Below are 20,305 nucleotides of genomic sequence, written 5' to 3'. Positions count from 1 at the left end.
TGCAAAGTGGTTATCGTGCCTGCCTATAACTCTGGCTAAAGGATGCTACCACTGTGGACGTATACGTCTTTGAGCAAGACGCTCAACAGCAATTGCCCCAACCCAGTGGCCACTAATGGGTTGTCCAAATAATCAGCCATACATAAAAATCCTTCTCCCCCCAAAAAATAATTACCCACAAAATGATTATTTGTAAGCTGGCACGGGTGTATGAAACAGAACACCAGTGTTATATAGATTGTCCTTTCCCAGCCACGCAAGGATAAAGTAAGGTAAATTGAAGATGAGGAATTTATAATTATAAACTTTAACTATAACGGAGGCAGTATGGAAAATCAGAATATACAGAAACTGTTCTGTACAGAATTACGGCACATAAAATTTCAAGATAAAAATTACCTAAATTAAAACTTGTAAGAATCAATGATTAAAATATCACAATATTAATTCTTTGGGATTCCAGACAATATCATAAACACATCAAAAGTAACATGCAATGGAATCTGGGAATTATTTTTAGTTTCCACGTTCCAAACTTTTTTAACCCCATCAATATACCACTTCATTATATCATGTTCCTCCAATGCATCAATGTTCCCGTACTTTTCCATAAGTTCTTTCTTTTTATCTTCAATATAAGTTTGGTATCCTGACATTGAATGAAAATATGCCTCTAATTCTTCAAGAGTCCAGTACCTCTCTATTACAATGTTACCATCTTCTCTTACTTTATCAACACTTTTCAGAATATCAAATATTTCCAAATACCCGTCATTCACATGCTTTACCTTTGGATTGAATGTGCACTGTTCGTGCATCTTCCTCTACAATCTTTCAACTTCTTCTTTAGTCTTCTTAACTTTATCCTCTTCCATTCCCACCATCCGGACTTCTGGATCTTTGTATCCATGAAGCAAGATGCATCCCCTTGGTTTTAGGACTCTCCTACATTCTCCAAAGAATCTATCCAAATCCATCCAGTGTACAGCTAGCCCACTTGCTACAAGATCCAACTCTGCATCTTTAAATGGAAGACTCTCTCCGTTCCCAACCAGGTACTCAATATGATCAATATTGTTCTTCTTCTTTGCAAAAGCAATTTGGTTTTCGCTTGTGTCCATTCCTACTACACTTTTAAAGTAGGGAGCAAAAATGGAGGTGGATTGACCATTACCACAACCAACATCCACCATTTTCGCATATCTACTGCCCTCTAATGGCTTGGATTTGCTCATGAATGAAATAATTCGCTCAGCGACGGAATCTGGTGTTGTTGGCCTTGCTTCAGCATATTTTGAGGTGTGTTTTACACTTTCGAACAATTTAATCATTTTGTTAATTAAATATGAATAGGAAGCACTTTTACACTGCAAAACAAACCTGTTGGTTATACAAATCTTAAGTAACACACATCAACGCGCTTGCCTAATGCCTACTAATAAAAACATAATTTCTCTACAATTACGTTACTCCAGTGACGCAATCGAACAGTGCCAATAAACACCTAACGTAACGCCTGAATCGGTTGACGTTTACCACGTGTTTTAATGTTTACATTTAATTACATAGAAAACAATATCGCGCGAATTTTGATTACTTTTTTTCATTTTCAAAATTAGGCTAGGTACGAATTTTGTAGAAATATTTATTAATCAACGTGAAACAAAATTAGGACTAAACTGAAATAAATCGTTTATATAAATGCGATTTCACTGAAACTTGACTCTGGAGCTTTTGGACCATTGACCAAAGGGCCAACTGTACGAAATTCCGCGAGAAATAGTTGTAGGGATTGTGACATCGTTTATCCGAATTGTTGAAAATCTGCTGAGGGTGATACATTTATGAAAGCACGGAAATTCAAAATAAGCCCAACGACAGCATGAAGTATTAACCTGGCTACTTCCTACTTTTGCACTAAAATTCGCCTTTCACTCTCTAAAATACCTGTAACAGTGTGTGCCAAACCCAATTTTTATTAGAGCAAATTTGATAATGTTTTATACAATGTTAATCCTGCAGTGTAAGTTTCAACTTGTTTGAGATTTGGTGTTTTGTCGATGTTTGTTTTTAAAGTGTTTTATCGACAAAGCTAGAAGTGAATCTTAAGTACGTATTTACAAGATGAAGAGGTATAATTATAAATGTATAAATTATCAGAGGTAGTATGAAAAAACAGAATATAAACAGAAATGGTTCATAAAATTCCAAATTTCACATAATACTCCATGGTAAAAAATACCTAAAGTGAAACTTCTCAAGAGTCATTAGATTTTCAAGTGAGAATCAATGATTAAAATATCACAAGATTAATTCTTTGGGATTCCAGACAATATCATAAACACATCAAAGGTGACATGCAATTGAATCTCGGAATTGTTTTTAGTTTCCACGTTCCAAACTTTCTTAACCCCATCAATATACCACTTCATTATATCATGTTCCTCCAATGCATCAATGTTCCCGTACTTTTCCATCAGTTCTTTCTTTTTATCTTCAATATAGGTTTGGTATCCTGACCATGAATGAAAATATGCCTCTAATTCTTCAAGAGTCCAGTACCTCTCTATTACAATGTTACCATCTTCTCTTACTTTGTCATCACTTTTTAGAATATCAAATATTTCCAAATACCCCTCATCCACATGTTTTATCCTTGGATTAAACCTGCACTGATCGTGCATCTTCCTCTTTAAATTTTCAACATCCTCTTTAGTCCCCTTCACTTTATCCTCCTCCATTCCCACCATACGTACTCGCGGATCTTTGTACCCATGAAGCAAGATGCATCCCCCTGGTTTTAAGACTCTCCTACATTCTGGGAGAAAACTATCCAAATCCATCCAATGTACAGCTTGTCCACTTGCTACGAGATCCAACTCTGCATCTTTAAATGGAAGACTTTCTCCGTTCCCAACCAGGTACTCAATATGATCAATATTGTTCTTCTTCTTTGCAAAAGCAATTTGGTTTTCGCTTGTGTCCATTCCTACTACACTTTTAAAGTAGGGAGCAAAAATGGAGGTGGATTGACCATTACCACAACCAACATCCACCATTTTCGCATATCTACTGCCCTCTAATGGTTTGGATTTGTTCATGAATGAAATAACTCGCTCAGCGACTGAATCTGGTGTTGTTGGCCTTGCTTCAGCATATTTTGAGGTGTGTTTTACACTTTCAAACAATTTAATCATTTTGATATTTAGGCACTTTTACACTGCAAAACAAACGTTTTGGTTATACCAAACTATAATAGTTAAATGTGACTCCCAGCAACGCCCTTGCCTACTTATAAAGACAGAATTTCTCTACGATTGCGTCACTAAGTGATGCAATCGAACAGAAAGGCAATAGACACATGACGTCAGACCTGGATGTGATGACGTCGACCACGTGTTTTTAATGTTTACATTTATTCGGTTGGCCGACTCCATAGAAAACAAATTCGCGCGAATATTCGATGACGAAATATCATGTTCGCAAATTGCTGTATTCGAATCTTATTTAATTGTTTATTAATCAGGATAAAATTCCCACTTACATAAAATAAACCGTTCATACAAACGCGATTTAACCAAAACTTTAACTTCCTTTTGACCAGATCGGCCAAAGTGCCAACTGTACGCGATCCCGCGAGAAATAGTCTCGGGAATTGTGACGTCACTGAACCGGAAAAGTAGAAACTGGAAACCAACTGAACGGTTGTTAGTTGATTGGCGCTGTATCGTAGTTGGTTGCAGAAGATGCAATGAGTCTGCATCGAACACTAAGACGGTTTCTCCGGAAATGGAAAGCACTGGTTTACGCCGTATCGTTTATACTCTTAATTCAGGTTGGTAAAGCATTTCAATTATTAAAAAAAGTTATACAAAAAAAGCATGTCTTCATTTACTTAAATATTTTATTGTTTTTTTTTTCAGGCATTTTTTACGTTTCAATCAAGTCCAAACCTCATGGAAGAAGAACATTTACGAAGATTAAAAGAACTTCAGATTAAAAAACATCAAGAGGTGACAGTTTAAATAATTTCTAAATTTTTTCCTTAAGCTAATTTTTTTATATTGGCATGTACCCTATTTTGTAATAGACACTTTTTTGTTTTTATGTCCCTTTTTTAAACCTTTTGTCTGTATCATTGGCTAGTGCATAAAGCCAAACTAAATTATTACCACAAAAGGCTATGTGGGGGACAATTATGTGTAAAGTAGCCTATTTACCCTATTTCATAGGTTAAGGTTTTATAATCTTTTTTTTAAACTTTAATTGGCAAGTGGAAGTGTCAATTTATCGGGTGAATTGCACATTTGAAGTCATATTATTATTTCTCCACACATTTAAAGTTATAGCCAGTACATCTAAATTTTTAGGGTATAAACACTACTAATTGACTAATATTACTTTGAATAAGCTCGTGGCCATAGGGACCTATATACTTTATCCAGTCTGGTTATGTACCTTATTAATTGCATTGTCTGTATACCATGAAAATATCTCTAATTGGCTTGTAAATTGTAACTTCTGTTATTTTTCCATCAGCTTGCCAACTCAATGCTGCAGGGTGAGCGTGCATTGGTACATGGAAGAGACAAGTTAGTTCTTAATCCCCGGGATCCGGGATTTCGTGAAGAGTTCTTTAAACATTCAAACAATGAAATCAACATTTTGGAGGACCATAACATTGGCGTAAGTATGATATTATGTGTGTGCTTGGTTTGACATGTTTTGATACATGCCCGAGTAAGTGCTTTTCAATATTTGTAGTAGGAAATTAGGTATTAAGCCTGAGTTAATATCAAAACATCTTTATAGACCTTTATTTGTTTCAATTTTTTACCCTAATTTTTTTTCAACCCAACTTTTTTTAACTACATATCATATAAAATATGTATATATTGTAAAACATAAAGTGAACTAGTAAAGCATACGAAGGCCAAACATAACATATCAGATAAACTGTGCCGCTGAATAGCAAGAGGTGTAGCGGCTCAACCAAACCAAATGACCCACTTTTTGGGTCATGCCCCAGCTATTAAGAAAAATAAGAAGCACCGCTTTAAGTGGTGAACCAATTTCATTTCGATTTAAAATCTTTAAAAACTTTGCAATCAACTGTTTAACCGATCTGGGACAAACTAATATAAAATAAATTTTTAGGTATTGACCACAATCTGGGATTAACTTTTATAAAGTAATTTTTATTTTTGTAGCAAGTGGATAAGATGGAAAAACCAGTGGTCAAGAACAATGAAAACAAGTTTGAAGAAATTCATTTTGCAACAGAGAAAGTACCAGAGATAATAGTCAAGTACCAACCAAAGTAAGACACAAAATATTGTTACTAATTTTATTGAGTGAAAGTCAAATCACCTGAAAAGAATTCAAGATATTAACATTGCAATTGGGTAAATAATAAAGATCAAATCTTGTGTGATATGCTTCAGCCGTTAGTTTAAACAGTAGTTTAAGTCAATAGTAAAATAGTATTTAGTATTTGTACAATGATCATTTCAAATTCTAGTTAATAATTAAATTATAGTTTTTGGCTTTTCGCAAACACTTTCTTGATTTCTTTCCAGTTTTGCTATCATTTTTTATGTAATAATTTTTAATTTTGCATACTATTGCTTTGGAAGAGTAAAATTAAATCGACATACTATTCCCAGGTGTGACATCACAATTAAAGATTCTATATCAGCGTTGTCTCGAGCAACAACTGATCGATGTAAACAACAAATTGCGGACGCTGCTTGCAAAATGCAAGATGGTACATTGTTTCCAAAATCTATGCCAAGGTTAGTAAATGTAGCATGTAGCGTCACTAGCCTTTGTGTAAACCACTAAATTTGTTTATAAACTTCTCACCTCTGCGGTATGCTTCTAAATGCCACAGATCCTAAGATTCATCTTTAACTTTTGTTGATCATGTTTTGTTGTGGATTAATTTAACACTGTGGCTATGCTTGTCAAATTGTCAATGTCATCGTAGGATTTTATACGTGCTATAGTAGATTTAGTGGGTTGGATCCAAGTTATATTTATATTTGTTATCTGTTATGAATTATTCAGTTTATTTGTAATTGGTTTTAAATTGATTCATTGAATACCTGGAAGGGTCATTGGGCCATTGGGAATATATTATAAACAGTTGGTGCAAAATTTGTATGTATGGCTGGTCAGACTTATGCCCTAATAAATTGTTTTTTTCCTAGATGTTTTTTTAATGTTCACGTATTTATTTGGACCCTGGAATATTTAAACAATTGTTGGCAACTAGTCAACAATAGCAACATTTTTAACTTTAAACAGGGAATTACATTTGAAAAAACAAAAAAATACCACCTATTTGGCAAAAGTACCAACTAAAAAATAAAAAAATACAAGATATTTGGCAAGAAAAAACTTTAAAAACCTTTAATCACATTAGAACCTGCAAACATGAGTCAAAATTTACATTTGACGCCCCAATGCCGACCTCATTTGACCCTGACATTCGGCCTGTTCGGATTTGTTACATGTTGGTTGTGCATGGTCGAGCTATACGTCAGTTACGTCGCCTGTTGAAAGTTATTTACCATCGTGATCATTATTATTACATCCATGTGGATAAAAGATCAGACTACCTGTTAAGGTAAGTGATATGGAACGGACCATAGTTGTTGTTCAATAGTAATAGTAAAACAGTGCTAACTACTAATAAGCACGTTGAGAAATTTTTTAAGAGGTTTTTACTGCCTTTCATATATTAATTTAATGTCAGCAAGACGTATTTTTGGAGTAATGTGCCAAACCTGGCCTAAATACCACACCCACATAAAAAGTCCTTTCTTTCGTTTATTAGAATTCAGAAGGGTTTATTTTAATAACCGTCTTTATGATTAAGACCGTATTTTTTCTTACCCCATATTCTATATAACGAATTCTTGTGTTTTTTTTATTGAATTTCACATTTCCTACTACATAGAGAGGTATTGAAGGAAACTGAGCAATATCCCAACATCAAAGTTGCTCCCTGGAGGATGGCAACTATATGGGGAGGATCAAGTCTACTTCAGACTCTCCTCAGAGCCATCAGTGATGTCCTCCGGATTTGGAAAGATTGGGATTTCTTCATCAATTTAAGCGCGTTAGACTTCCCAATCGAAAAAGATGAAAAACTGGTGAGTTTTTAATTAATTTGCTGGCAATGATGCAGCTATACGTTGTAACCAATTTCTACTGTAAACCATAGGTGTTGAATCTTAACTTTTTTATTTTTTTTAAAAGATAGTTTGACATGCAGTCTTTGGGAACACAATTGTTTCCAGTGTTTAATTTTTAATACAGTGTAGAAAATAGCTCATGTTTGGTATATCTCGGCTACTATTTTTTAACAATAAAATTACATATCTACCAATTTGGCCATTTCCTCACCTGGAGCCCTACAACAGGTTTAAATTAATTTAAAAAATTAGTTTTGGTGTACCTTCTGCTGAATCATAAATTACAAACTTATTCAAACGGCCCTCATTGATAATTATTGATGCTTTCCTAAGAAGCCTTCACTCATGTTAAAAAAACACCTTTTCTAATATTTATTGCTATCTATCACATATCTCTTACATAACTTCGAAATCAAATTGTTAAACTATATATTATTTATTTAACATTATCCTATACAATACACAGATAATGGTTTGTTATTTTAACTTGTGTGTGTAATCTTAAGTGGTTAGCTCTTAAACCTTACATCATCATATCTCTTGAATATCTACTTGACAATATATCTTTAATTGAAAACCACATCCTGATATGTATTGTTGTCCAACAATCCCAATTGTTAGTCACAAACGTCACAAATAGGGCGAAAATTCAGGGTAGAATCACAAGCGCGTGAACTCACACCTTACTGTGAATTTATTCATGAAATGTGAATTTTCTTTATGATTTGTGAATTTACTCATAAATTCTATCTTACCATTGTAGCTGTTAAATTTAAATCATGAAATTTTAAAAAATCTGTAAAACAAACTTTTTATTAAGCAGAAAAGCGGTGTCAAAAATCTGTTTTACCAAATTACCTTAACATTACAATTAATACACAAGCATTTATATTTTTAAGGAAAAGCATTTTATACTTGGTGTTGCCCGGCCGCCCGCATAACTCGCCATCCAAGAAATATAATTAAAATTTAAAATTTCCTCTGTATGTTAACACATTATTGTGGTTAAACAACACAGCTTTTTAAAGTTAGTGTTGTCACATGACACATGTCAGCACTAAGGTGGCAACTAAAATTTTATTTTTTTAATATTCAATATTTCAATACATGGTTTTGTGGTTAAAATAGACAGTCGTACATAAAGTCCATGTCTTATACTGAACTTTGCGTACCACGTTTATGCATTCTTGATTTGTATACAAACACTGATAATTATTGCATAGTTAGAAAAGCACGCCAAACTAGTTCAACCTGTTTTAGGCTAAACAAATGTTGCTCTTAACTTGGTCCATGCCAAATTAACAAGGAAAATTTGGAACCGATTTTCACATTTTCTAATCACCATTGGATAATACCTGCTTGACTTATTTGATTTTTGTTTAAACGAACTTCAAAGTACTAAATGTTGTGCTTTTTTTTTGCACCTAGATCCAGATTATGTTATTTGCTTTATTAAATATGGATACTGATGTATGCCAATGTCTTTTCCTTGTAGAATGTTGCCATTTATTCTTTCAATGGCTCATATTAATTTGTCTTCCATTAGAAAATAACTATATAACTCTTAACTGAATGTTTATAAAAATTGTTGTCTGTGTTCAATTCATATATTGAATTGATGTATTCCCTTATTCAGAGTCAAAGGAGTCGATTGCCGCTCTGTATTTAATAAACCAATACAATGTTTGCCATTCACAGCTTAAATTAATGTGTTTTTCAAAACAAGCCACACCTTCATAACTACAACATAGTTAACATGTCACACCACAGGTTCAATACTTGAGCAAATATCGTGATAAGAACTTCATGAAATCTCACGGGAGGGAAGATGAGAAGTTTATCAGGAAACAGGTGAAAATTCCATTCTTATCATTTTTCAAACTAGTTAATAGAATCATCATAACACAACAACACATAATTGAGATTCCTAAACTGTGTATAAGATTCCTAAGGAATTAACAAGAGTTGGCGAACTCCTCATAGGGAAAACCAATTCAAGGCATTTTTAGGGCATACGTCTGGCCAACCATACATTTAATTTTTGCACCAACTAGTAATAATATATTCCCAATGGCCACTTTTTGTATTCAATTTTAAAATCATTTTTTTAATTAAACTAAATAATTCATAACAGATAACAAATACCCATAAATATAAATTAACTCACAAATCGCATTTATAAATCATATGATTACATTGACAATTTGACACACTGTGGTATTAAATTAATCCACAACAAAAAAAACGATCAAAAAAAGTTAGAAGGGTTTGAGAGATCTGGTAAACAAAACCTCTGGATTTACATTTAATAAACCTAATACACAAAACCTATGACCCAACATACACAGTGTTTTTAATCCGATTACATCATGTACAAAAGATTAAACAACTTGAATAGAATTATAATATTTAATACACCATGGTCCTAACTTTGATATAATAAGCTCCTTGTTCTTATGATGTTTCTGATTAAACCAAGCATGGCTAAAATCTAATTAACTTGTTTCAAGTCATTTGTGAAACCAAATTAAACCACACATAATAGTTTTAAACATAAAATCAATTCACAAATTGATGTTTGACAGATTATAATTATTGGAAACAAACTAATTTTAAAGTTTTGTCCAAATTTCACTGTATTAATGTTGGCCTTTAAGTTTAAAACAGGTTTATTTCAGTTGGTTTGTTTATTAAACAACCTAATGCCTTTCAGGCTCCAAAGCCACATTATTATTGTAAATTTAAACATTAACAAACCAAGTCTAACCATATGGCAGACGATACATTGATTTATATGCATAAAAAGCACATTAAAATTAAATAAAAATCACGTTAAAATAGAAAATAATGTGCTTTTTATGCATATTAGCAACAACACAAAGCACAGTATTTTATTCTGTTTTTAAAATTGGCTCAAACCATTGGATTTGTTTTTCCTCTATACCCAGAGGCCTTACATGACAGAATTTAGAATTCTTGGTTAATAGAAACCACAGAACAATACCACTACCTCTAATTAAAGTATTTTCTGTTGCCAGGGATTAAACAGAGTGTTTGTTGAATGTGATCAACACATGTGGAGGTTAGGGGAAAGACAATTGCCTGAAGGTAGGTAAAGCATTGGTAAAACTGAATAAATATTTTTCAAAAAAACAGAAAACATGATTGAATCTCAAAATGTACAGTCTTAGCGTTTTAACTAAAAGATGAAATGTGATACAGTTACATTCATCTATTTTTACTATGGTTAAGTTTTCATTCAAAAATTCTTCTAAACAGTTCAATTTCGTTGAAGAATGCTTCTATACAATCCATAACTTATATATTATTGGTTTGCTGTTGCTCAGTAGTTAAGCCGTTGTATCTTAACTAAAAAATATTAAGTTCAATGGTCCCCACTGATACACATACTGATATGTGTATTTGTCCTTGGGCAAGACACTAAGCGGACATTGCTCCAACCCAGTGATCATTAAATGGGTTTAATCACCCTGGGTGTCTTAGTAACGGGCCAGCTCTGGAGCATCTCAGGTCCTATAGCATGCTTCGCTGTAAGACCCTATTCACTTAATGTTCTTTACTGGCAGTATTTCATTTGATATAACATGTTTTATAGCAAATTCTAATGTCATGTACATTTAATATTTTACAGACTGTGGCAAAATTTTCTAAAACGCTACCATGAATTTGCCCAAATGCCACTGTAAATGTTCATAATGCCACCCTGAATTTGCCAAAATGCCGCCGTGAATTTCGAAGTTTAATATAGTTATTTAATTTCCAGGAATCACAGTGAATGGAGGAAGTGATTGGGTTGCATTGAACCGACGATTGTGTGACTTTGCTGTTAATGGGAACGATCAATTGCTCACACAACTTAAGCACTGGTAAGTTTATACCTTTGGAATTTATTTAAATGGTTTTAAAATAGTGGGAAACTTTGGAAAAAAGTTTCGATTTAGGTAAAAGTATTTATTTTTGCATTTTGAGATAATATTTCAAAAGAAATGTATCTTAGCTCTCATGTGTGCCATGCTAAAAAGTTGTGACAAAATTTAATTGTAATTTAACTCTGTTCTCAAGGCTACTTATATTGAGAGCATAGATAAACTGTAGGTTCAATCCATAGAGACTAAATAGTGTTTACAATGTCATTACTTTGTTTGATATTTAAACATTAACCTTCATGACATCATAGTAGTATTTATTATGTGGGCGTTGTGTGGAAAGTAAAGTAATAAATAAAGATTTATATATTTGCACAACTACTATCGCCATTCAGAAAATTCTTAGAATTTATCATTTTTACAAAATTTGATTTTAAAATCACATAAAATTGTTTTTTATGTAATTAGTTTAAAACGAATAAATCAATTAAAGGTAAACTTTTTTTGCAATTTATTCAATTTTAACTTTTTTTCTAATTGGAATCGAAAAGTCTATTAATTATTCACACCCCATTTATATGACTAATGAAACCTATTAGGGTAATTTCTTTTCATTTTATTTTTTTTAATAGGTTAAGCTTGTGTAACTATAGTAAACAATTAAATGTTATAGAAATAGAACATTCATTTTTAAAATAATCCCAAATTTAAAAAATACACACCTTCATTTTCTAATACGCAGTATTAAAATATGAGTCGAAAAATTAAAAATGTTGATCGTCTGTGATTATTTTTTCTGAGATGCAGTTTTTTACTTAAGATGCATTTTTTTTTAAATAATAAATACATTTCTTAGGATAACGTGTTGTGTTTAATGTTTAGATTTTTAGTTTTTATTTTTTATAATATAAGTTCACCTCATATCAGTATAAATATAAATAGTAAGTTCTGGCAGCATTAATATTAGCGAGTTGTGCTGAAGTTGTAAGTACTTGGTTCACCAAGCGCCGAGCCTCAATGTAAAGCTCGGCAGAAACGCCAAACCAAACAGTTATGACGTCATCAATAATAAAGTCACACAAGAATACATTCATGTTTAGTCGAAAAGCTAATTAAAATCATTCAGAACATGTGGTTTGCGGTTAAGAGACAACTTGTTTCATAATTTCCAGTGTTGCAAAATGTATGAATTGCAAATTCTCGCAGCATTGAAATTTGATATATTTTTCCTTCAGGTATGAATATACATTGTTACCTGCAGAATCATTTTTCCATACTTTGGTTCAAAACAGTGATTTGTGCGAAACATTTGTGGATAATAATATCCGTGTAACAAACTGGAACCGTGCGCGAGGTTGCAAGTGCCAGTATAAGGTTTCTATGTGTTATATAAGATTTCTATATGTATTGAACCTCTCGATATGCTATATAAATTTTATATACATCTTTAGGTGTGTATATTTGACATATATATTTGTTTAAGTGTCAATAGTAGGTTTCTATATGTTATAGAAGATTTATATGTGCTATATAAATTTTATGTGCATCTTTATGTGTTTAAATTTGACATATATATGCATTTAAAGTGCCAATAATAGGTTTTCACATATTTTAAAACAGATTACACCTTGTAGTGTCACAGGCTGGCTTTAAAAAAGCACCTGTAATAAAATGGGGTTATACATGACCACGAAATTGCCACTTTAGATAAGCCATTGTTATATTGCCTTCGAACAATGAGTTGGTCCATTGTCTATAAAATACACCTCAATCTGCTTTATTGGAACCCAAACTATGCCGTATACCTACAACTATATCAATGGGTGCTGAGTCCTTGGGGTATTTTAAAGTCAAAATAACCTGGGAATTATTTCTTGAACAAGTTAAAGTATTCATGGACTCTGGTCAAATCCTTTCTTGAACAAGTTAAAGAGGTAATGGACTCTGGTCAAATCCTAGGTCCTCAAGGACCTCACCCATATAGAACAGAAAACAAGCAATTTAAGAAGAAAATTTAATTTTTTGACTTCAAACAGCTTGTCTTGTTTTTAATTTAAAAATTTTCATGTAAAATGTTCTTTGGTTAAATTTTACCAAACTACCAATACAAATCCTAACATATACATCACACATACATACACCACAGCACATAGTGGATTGGTGTGGTTGCTCCCCCAATGATTTCTATCCATCTGATCTTGTAAGACTTCGAACTTCGCGTCCAGTTTTCTTCGCAAGAAAGTTTGAAGAAAGCATTAACCAAGAAGTGGTAGGTCCTCGTTTTTATAGTGTTGTTTTGATAAAAAAAATATTTAAAAAAAATGAATTAAGAACCATTTAAGTGGTATTTTTGGAGGCTATAAGTGGCTAAGACATTTTAAAGTTATAGTTGTGTTTTTCGGCAACATGGCCTGCATTGAAGAAATTTGTTTTGAATTTAGTTATACACTGCTAATAACAAATAACAATGACTGTTATTACTCTTTAACAATTGAATTGTAATTAATACCGGTCTTACAGCAACACATAGTGATTTTAAAAGTATCCAGAAACACCCCAGGAAGCTCTAAATTTGTCTACGCCTACAGCAAAATTTGCTATATACAAAATATTATGTAAACTGTATATTAATTTTAATTTAAAACAAATGAGACCAAATTTAAAATAAAGTTTTATATAATTTTAATCTTTTTATTACTTTCTTTATAATTTGTAATAATTTTTTCAGGTGAACCATCTTGATTTTAAACTATATGGTGATTACCCACCAGGCACCCCTGCTTTACATTCGCTATGGGAGAACGTGTACGATTATCTAGATGGACCCCAATCTATACCCGACTCATCTCTCACCTACTTTACCTCGTTTGCTCGCGTGGGGCTGTCACACCTGAACGAACAATTAACCAATCAAGCGTTACGTGTGAATTCGAAAATGCCGTCAGATTGTAATTTGAGCGTCGTTAGCATGCTGCAGGTAAGACACCAAATGTGATGGTGAAAATATAAAAAAAAATTGAACTTCCAATTCGGATTTTTATAAATAAGTATTCATATAACTAAAACCATGGTACAGAAGCTTTGATTTTTACAAAAGACTGCGACAAGATTTTCAAATTCAAAGTTTACAGAAGAGTTTTTAGTCCTGAAAAGAACAATCGACCCTTTAAAATATGTCCGTCAAGAATCTTCAAAAATATTTTTGGTTTATAAAACGAATATGATTTGTTATCATAATATACCTTGTTAACATCTTGTTGCATCCACAGGTGGAAATGCATAAGAAAGATGAAGAATTTGTTGGTTATGTGGTGACCTTCGACGCAGGGTGGGTAGGTAGGAGGGGTGCGGGTGACGACCCTGCAACATCCGAGGATGGGTCAAGGGTTCAACTGCAGGTGGGTAACAAAAAAAAATATAGCAAAATTTTTTTAACATTTTTTTTGGATTATGTAAGATTTTTGTAAAAGTTGTAGCAGTGACTCTTTACTTAGTTAAATAGTGTTTTTTTATTAACTTTAATAAAAATGCACCTTTTCCGTCACGCAGGCATTTTTATCACCTCAACCTTCTCTACGTATTCTTGACCGATCGTCTAATCTTGCCAAGCGACTCGAAACAGCTTCGGTTGGAACAAATTGGGATGTTAAGGAGCTTGTTATAAGAGATTGGGGTGGGCTTGTTGGGCCCAACAGTGATGTCCATTTGGTGGCTCGCTGGAGCCGTTCGGAGGACGATTTTGTTGTCACTGTTGTTGTGATTGACCCACTGAATGTTGTGGCCGATTATAACGATTTCAGGACGCCGTCAAAAGCAGCGGGGGTGACAGAGACACCGTTAAGTTTAAAAAAACCTCTTCGACCTGGGCGTTGGTTGGTGAGGTTTTACGTTCAGCGGCAATTCACGAATATATGCGCTGAGTTGGATTTTTACGTCACGCCGCAGGAGTTTAAAGGGGGGATAGAAGGAGATTCAGTGTTGCGTGAAATTAACAGAGGTGTGGTGGATGACGCTCAGGTTAATGCTGCCAACAGGAATCTTTATTCTATTCGGACAACCTTAAACTTGGCTCGGAATAATCAAGCTGAAACTGAACTTGCGTCAGAATCGAATCATGTCGCTGGTGTGAAGTTACGAAACTGGGTCGATTTTGTGGTTTCTAGTGGGTGGAAAGCCAAGGACGCATGTCTTGTGGCACAGTCACCAGAAACGTGGCGTGAGGCGCAGCCACGCCGTTGTTTCATGCCGCGCCAGGGGACACCTAATTTGTGTGAAAATACGAATTGGTCCTCGCTGTCCCCTGACCCTAAAACTGAGTTAATTTCCGTGAAACCAGACGGCCGAATTAGGTGATAAAATTTTCAGTGTTTCCAGTTTAAAAATAACAGTGTTGACTGACACTTGGAAGCGAGCTTAGATACCTCACTTCAGTTGCAATTCCTGTCCAACTAAACATTACTTATCTGCTACCTTTGCTTTTTATTTTGTTTTTTTCTATTTTCGGAACCTAACGTAGCGCAACTCAGCTAAGCGTAACAACTTTAGTTTCATAAACTCTTATAAGTAGTATAGTAATTAGGAAGCTTAGCTGGGATGCGTTATGTTATCTTTTTTAACTATATCAACTTTACCTAGAAAGTTATGACTATTACAAAAATAACCCAATCACTTTAATTAAAATAATCTTTTTTATTTTAATAATATTCCAGCAATTAAAATTAAAGTTTTTTTCCAATTATCTTGGAAAACATTAAGTACTGTGATGTCACTGTCGATAAAATGAATTCAATCAGTTCTTAATTATGTTCATAGTACGAAAGTGAATTCCATTTTGGCCTTGCTTATTTTTCTAGTTGTCCTTTCTCATTGATTATTATTCAATTATAATGAGGTGTCCAGTGTGAATTGACACAAAAATGCTTTTTCTTTGTTTAAGAAAAGTAGTTTTCCCACAAAATTGTTACTTCATGTTTAATTTTTCTATAATCATAAAAAATGAGTTGTTTTCGGTTAGTATTTATTCAAAAAAAAATTAGTTTCATTCTTCACTCGTATTCATGCGTACTCGCACGTAGTTCCAAGCTGCCATTGCATCGACCGTAGTGAATACAACCGTGCTAGTTTTATACACCGTCCCATATGCCGCACTATATATGTAATAAAATGCAGTACTTTAAAGAAATGTGGTTTTCGGACACTGTATCTCAGCACTATATATAGTAGGGTGGGGGGAATGGGGCACTTTTTCATTCTATTTCTCGTGCGATTTGGTAAAAAAACAAAGAACATTTTAACAATTATAACACTCGCATAGACCGTTGTTCATTGTTACAAACACGATCAGGACTTTTGAATATGTGCTAAAGATGTCGCGTTTTCGTCTGACCTCACCCTACTACACATTAAACTGTGTTTTCCACAGCATGGGCTATTCACATTCGAGATTATACCTCCGATTCCATAGTTTTAATTTATTATTTCGTAGGGGAAGATTTTAGTTCGATAATAGCAGTTTGAAAAAGATTTCGATTTTCACGCAATTTTAAAATTGTTTCTTTGTTTAAGTTATGTTTTCCTATAAGGTAGGAATTTAGTTCGAACAGAACTGTTTTGAGTTTTAGAATAAGATTTCGTTTTTCACTCAACTTTACAGTTGTTTTCTGTTTCTTTTAAACTGAAATCCCTATGTTAAGTTGATGGTGATCATTTATTTTTCCTCCTCTTAAAATAGTTTTTGTGATGTTGCGGACCTATACGTTCGAGATTCGTATTTATCTCGTAACATACGAGACACGTATTTTGTAAGTATATATGATGTTTTTTGTTTGTATATATGGTTGATAATTTGGACAACGAAGTTCTGAAGCAATTCTTGAAGTGCGTGAACGAACAACGACTTATTTATCCTCGCCTGGCGGTGCAACGGCAGCTTTCACAACATGGGTGTTCTGTTTTATACACCTTGTGACCACTTACGAGTAACCGCGAATGTAAATTTGTAGGTGAATTTTAAGGTCATACAACAAATGAAAGAATCCCCCTAAAATAATCACTCGCAAAGTTACATACATAGCCTATATGGTAACTCATAAGCGGGTACCATCAGGTGTATGCAACAGAACATCTGTGTTATAACGACTGTCGTTTACCAGCCACGGAAGATACAGCAAGTTACGTTATATTTATTCAGCCCCAGCTACGGTACGGGCGCTTTGAGTAATGTGCGTTTTTAAATAAACGAAGCTGTATATAACTTCTTTATTGTAGAATAGCTAATACAATCCATTGCAAAGAAAGAATCTAAAGAAGAAATGGCGACTGTTTTTAACAACTTTCCACACCCGCAGGTAAATCTTAATGACGTCAGACCATGTGACGTCATTACCACCTTAGACCTGTCAACAGCTGTCTGTCATCGAAACTTGACCTAAATCTGGAGGCTTATAAAAGGGGACGTGGGCACTCGGCAATACATCAGTTGCATACTACCTTCACAGTAAGTTCTTATATCTTTTCTATTGTGTTTAAAACCACAACCTCTAAAATGGAAGCTATCAAGAAGAAGATGACTATGTTGAAATTGGACAAAGAGAATGCACTCGACAGAGCCGAACAAGCAGAAATCGACCGAAAAAGTGCAGAGAGCAAAGCAAAAGAGGTATAAGTGACATTGTGTTAGATGTATTATCTGATTGAAACTAAAACCTAATTTCTGGATTTTTTAAACGCTACATATCCAGCGATACTTGTCTTTAAAACGGTTAATAAACAGTGAAAACGTAAAGGGACATGTTCTAAGGGTGGAGAAGATGGGCACCATTTTATTCTATTTTTCGTCCAATTTTGTATATATAGTAATCAAACAACATTCAAAGAATTATAAACGTTATCCTCATGCCCCCCATAGACCGTTGTTAATTGTTTAAAACACTATCAATATATTTTAAAATTAGGTGCTTGAGGTGTCCCATCTTACCCCATCCAACTATATAAATGTAACTTACTTTATCCTGCCGTGGCTGGTAAAAGACAGTCGTTAAACACAGGTGACGAGTTAGCAAGTATGTCACTCTGTCGGTGTACAATAAACACATATTCGTCAACGGTCCTTTACATTACAGCTTGAAGAACAACTTCTTGGTTTGGGCAAACGAGTCAAAGCAACAGAGGACGAATTGGAATCTGCCCAAGAGAAATTGAGACTTGCCAATGAAGATTTAGAGAAAGCTGAGAAGAAAGCTGCTGACGTAAGTTTGGGTTAAGTCGAAGATTTAGTGGATTTACTTCAAACGCTCACTTGGGAGTTATTAACGAATGAGGCAGTTTATGTAGTGGTGGGATTGGGGTTTATATTATCTTTGTGGAAAAACATATAAGATCATACCAAAATGCACAACAACAATATAGGGCAATGCAATGGTCAACAAATAAGTGTACGTAACTTGTACAGCGCGGTATTAACTTCCTTCTTCATGTCTAAAAAAGCAAATGTATCTGCAGATAAAACATCAAAGTTAACATTTGGCGTGTATACCTAATTAACATCTAACTGTGCACCTACTTTTCTTTGTCATATTTTCTTTACCAAACTGTTTAAAAAGCACTAACTTTTTAATGTTCGATACAACATTAATTGATCATTTGATTTGATCCAGGCCGAGGAAGAAGTGTCAGCATTGAACCGACGTATCTGTCTCGTTGAAGAAGAATTGGACCAAGCTCAGGAGAGACTTACAATCTCTTTGCAAAAGTTGGAAGAGGCAGAGAAGGCAGCTGATGAAAGTGAACGGTTAGTAGGTGTTTTGTCACACCTTATATATACGCTAATAATATTAAAACGCCCTCAATCTTTTAAAATTCATCAAATTGCATACAAGACTTGTGTGCATACGCTAATTCGCTAAATACCCCAATGAATAACGGATCTTTGGTGGGTTAAACTATACACATACCAAGTTTACAACACCGTTTAAAATAACCTCACCATGACGCAATCGTTTCCCAGAGGTCGCAAGGTCATTGAGAACCGAGCTTTGAAGGATGAAGAGAAATTGGAAGCACAAGAAGTTTCATTGAACGAAGCCAAGAGCGTCGCTGAGGATGCTGATAAGAAATATGAGGAGGTTGCGAGAAAACTTGTCAATGTGGAAAGCGACCTTGAACGTGGCGAAGAGAGAGCCGAACTCGCTGAAGGGTAGGTTGATGACGTCATTTGTTGATAGTGCCGTTCGTTGATGATGTCATTCGTTAATTAGAAAAAAATATAATTAAAAATAATTTAAACCTTTACAAATTGCAGAAAAGCAACTGAACTCGAAGAGGAATTGAAAACAGCGGCCAACAGTTTGAAATCGTTGGAAGCTGCTGCTGAAAAGGTAATGACGTGTGTATGACGTATATGTATATGTAACACCATATAGGTTTATAAATGAATTTTTCTAAAGAGTTATAGCAATCAAAAAAAGTTTTAGGCCTTAATTGTCTGTTGGTTAATGTGTTTTTTTTTTGTTGCACCGCATTTAAAGCCTAATAATCTATTAAACTAAATCATTTTTGAAACACTTTTTAGTATTCTGCCAAAGAGAAATCTTACGAAGAAGAAATCAAATGTTTGAGTGACAAATTGAAAGACGTAAGTGACATGTGCATTGCAATCTTTAGGTGTAATAAGAATAGAATAGTCTATCTGGCGGTATGGTTTGTTTACTGGAGCAACAAACTGTTCTTATTTTCTACAATTCTTTTTTACATTTGCCCAGTCGTTATGGCTTTTTAACGTGTCAATTATTAATTTTCTAACAGTCAGAAAACAGAGCTGAGTTCGCTGAAAAATCTGTTGTCCAGTTGGAGAGAAGCATTGACGACCTGGAAGGTAAGATTAGTTCGATAAGCTTCCTGTTCTTGAATGGCAACAGCTATTTTAACTTCCTAAATTTTAACTTTCCATGGTATTAATGTTTACTACTTCTGTACTATTTTCAGACGAGCTCTACAAACAAAAGATGCAGCTCCGAAACTTCAACGAAGAAGTCTCTGCTTATTAACGTACTTTAATATTTATTTTACTTCAATAAAATCACCCGGCACACTTTGACGTTGTCGCTTTCCTACTCTTGAATTTTGCCTTTTGTTGAACAACGTAGCACAGAAGTGGTTTGCTCCCTTTTAGAGCTATACGAGCCCGTATGGGTCCTTTGGCATGATAGTGAACGCAGT

General features: G+C 34.0%; 5 protein-coding genes across 5 annotated transcripts; 2 read left to right on the top strand and 3 right to left on the bottom strand.

Annotated features, from left to right (window-relative positions):
* Positions 1 to 273: 273 nt before the first annotated feature.
* LOC149738751 (uncharacterized) lies at positions 274 to 818 on the bottom strand. Its single transcript, XM_089874430.1, has one exon. It carries the CDS (start codon positions 816 to 818, stop codon positions 444 to 446), a length of 375 nt encoding a protein of 124 aa, XP_089730556.1. The 3' UTR covers positions 274 to 443.
* Positions 274 to 1,331, bottom strand: LOC149738750 (uncharacterized). The gene has a single exon (XM_089874427.1). It carries the CDS (start codon positions 1,329 to 1,331, stop codon positions 825 to 827), a length of 507 nt encoding a protein of 168 aa, XP_089730553.1. The 3' UTR covers positions 274 to 824.
* A 629-nt stretch (positions 1,332 to 1,960) lies between these two features.
* Positions 1,961 to 3,307, bottom strand: LOC149738749 (putative methyltransferase DDB_G0268948). The gene has a single exon (XM_089874402.1). The coding sequence runs from the start codon at positions 3,195 to 3,197 to the stop codon at positions 2,310 to 2,312; it is 888 nt and encodes a 295-aa protein (XP_089730528.1). The 5' UTR covers positions 3,198 to 3,307; the 3' UTR covers positions 1,961 to 2,309.
* Positions 3,308 to 3,658: 351 nt separating this feature from the next.
* LOC149738748 (xylosyltransferase) lies at positions 3,659 to 16,271 on the top strand. Its single transcript, XM_089874338.1, has 15 exons — positions 3,659 to 3,835; positions 3,924 to 4,013; positions 4,540 to 4,686; positions 5,211 to 5,320; positions 5,667 to 5,795; positions 6,428 to 6,631; positions 6,965 to 7,160; positions 8,973 to 9,053; positions 10,241 to 10,310; positions 10,987 to 11,089; positions 12,325 to 12,463; positions 13,236 to 13,358; positions 13,818 to 14,066; positions 14,359 to 14,487; positions 14,639 to 16,271. Exons 1-15 carry the CDS (start codon positions 3,752 to 3,754, stop codon positions 15,440 to 15,442), a joined length of 2,658 nt encoding a protein of 885 aa, XP_089730464.1. The 5' UTR covers positions 3,659 to 3,751; the 3' UTR covers positions 15,443 to 16,271.
* Positions 16,272 to 17,544: 1,273 nt separating this feature from the next.
* Positions 17,545 to 20,183, top strand: LOC149738747 (uncharacterized). Its single transcript, XM_089874407.1, has 8 exons — positions 17,545 to 17,747; positions 18,211 to 18,336; positions 18,745 to 18,878; positions 19,095 to 19,283; positions 19,389 to 19,464; positions 19,659 to 19,721; positions 19,892 to 19,961; positions 20,072 to 20,183. The coding sequence occupies exons 1-8, from the start codon at positions 17,634 to 17,636 to the stop codon at positions 20,131 to 20,133; spliced, it is 834 nt and encodes a 277-aa protein (XP_089730533.1). The 5' UTR covers positions 17,545 to 17,633; the 3' UTR covers positions 20,134 to 20,183.
* Positions 20,184 to 20,305: the final 122 nt, after the last annotated feature.

The sequence above is a fragment of the Ciona robusta genome, chromosome 3 (assembly GCF_009617815.1).
Source record: "Ciona robusta chromosome 3, ASM961781v2".
Lineage (NCBI taxonomy): Eukaryota > Metazoa > Chordata > Ascidiacea > Phlebobranchia > Cionidae > Ciona > Ciona robusta.
The sequence above is the reverse complement of the archived record's forward strand: the minus strand, read 5'-3'. Positions and strand labels throughout refer to the sequence as shown.

Bases quoted from the DNA above. Each gene is read 5' to 3' on its own strand.
- LOC149738751 (XM_089874430.1), bottom strand. From the start codon at position 818: ATGCACGAACAGTGCACATTCAATCCAAAGGTAAAGCATGTGAATGAC.
- LOC149738750 (XM_089874427.1), bottom strand. From the start codon at position 1,331: ATGATTAAATTGTTCGAAAGTGTAAAACACACCTCAAAATATGCTGAA.
- LOC149738749 (XM_089874402.1), bottom strand. From the start codon at position 3,197: ATGATTAAATTGTTTGAAAGTGTAAAACACACCTCAAAATATGCTGAA.
- LOC149738748 (XM_089874338.1), top strand. From the start codon at position 3,752: ATGAGTCTGCATCGAACACTAAGACGGTTTCTCCGGAAATGGAAAGCA. The intron at 9,054-10,240 runs GTGAAAATTCCA...TTCTGTTGCCAG, and splicing joins AGAAGTTTATCAGGAAACAG to GGATTAAACAGAGTGTTTGT. The intron at 14,067-14,358 runs GTAAGACACCAA...TTGCATCCACAG, and splicing joins GCGTCGTTAGCATGCTGCAG to GTGGAAATGCATAAGAAAGA.
- LOC149738747 (XM_089874407.1), top strand. From the start codon at position 17,634: ATGGAAGCTATCAAGAAGAAGATGACTATGTTGAAATTGGACAAAGAG. The intron at 17,748-18,210 runs GTATAAGTGACA...TTTACATTACAG, and splicing joins CAGAGAGCAAAGCAAAAGAG to CTTGAAGAACAACTTCTTGG. The intron at 19,962-20,071 runs GTAAGATTAGTT...TACTATTTTCAG, and splicing joins AAGCATTGACGACCTGGAAG to ACGAGCTCTACAAACAAAAG.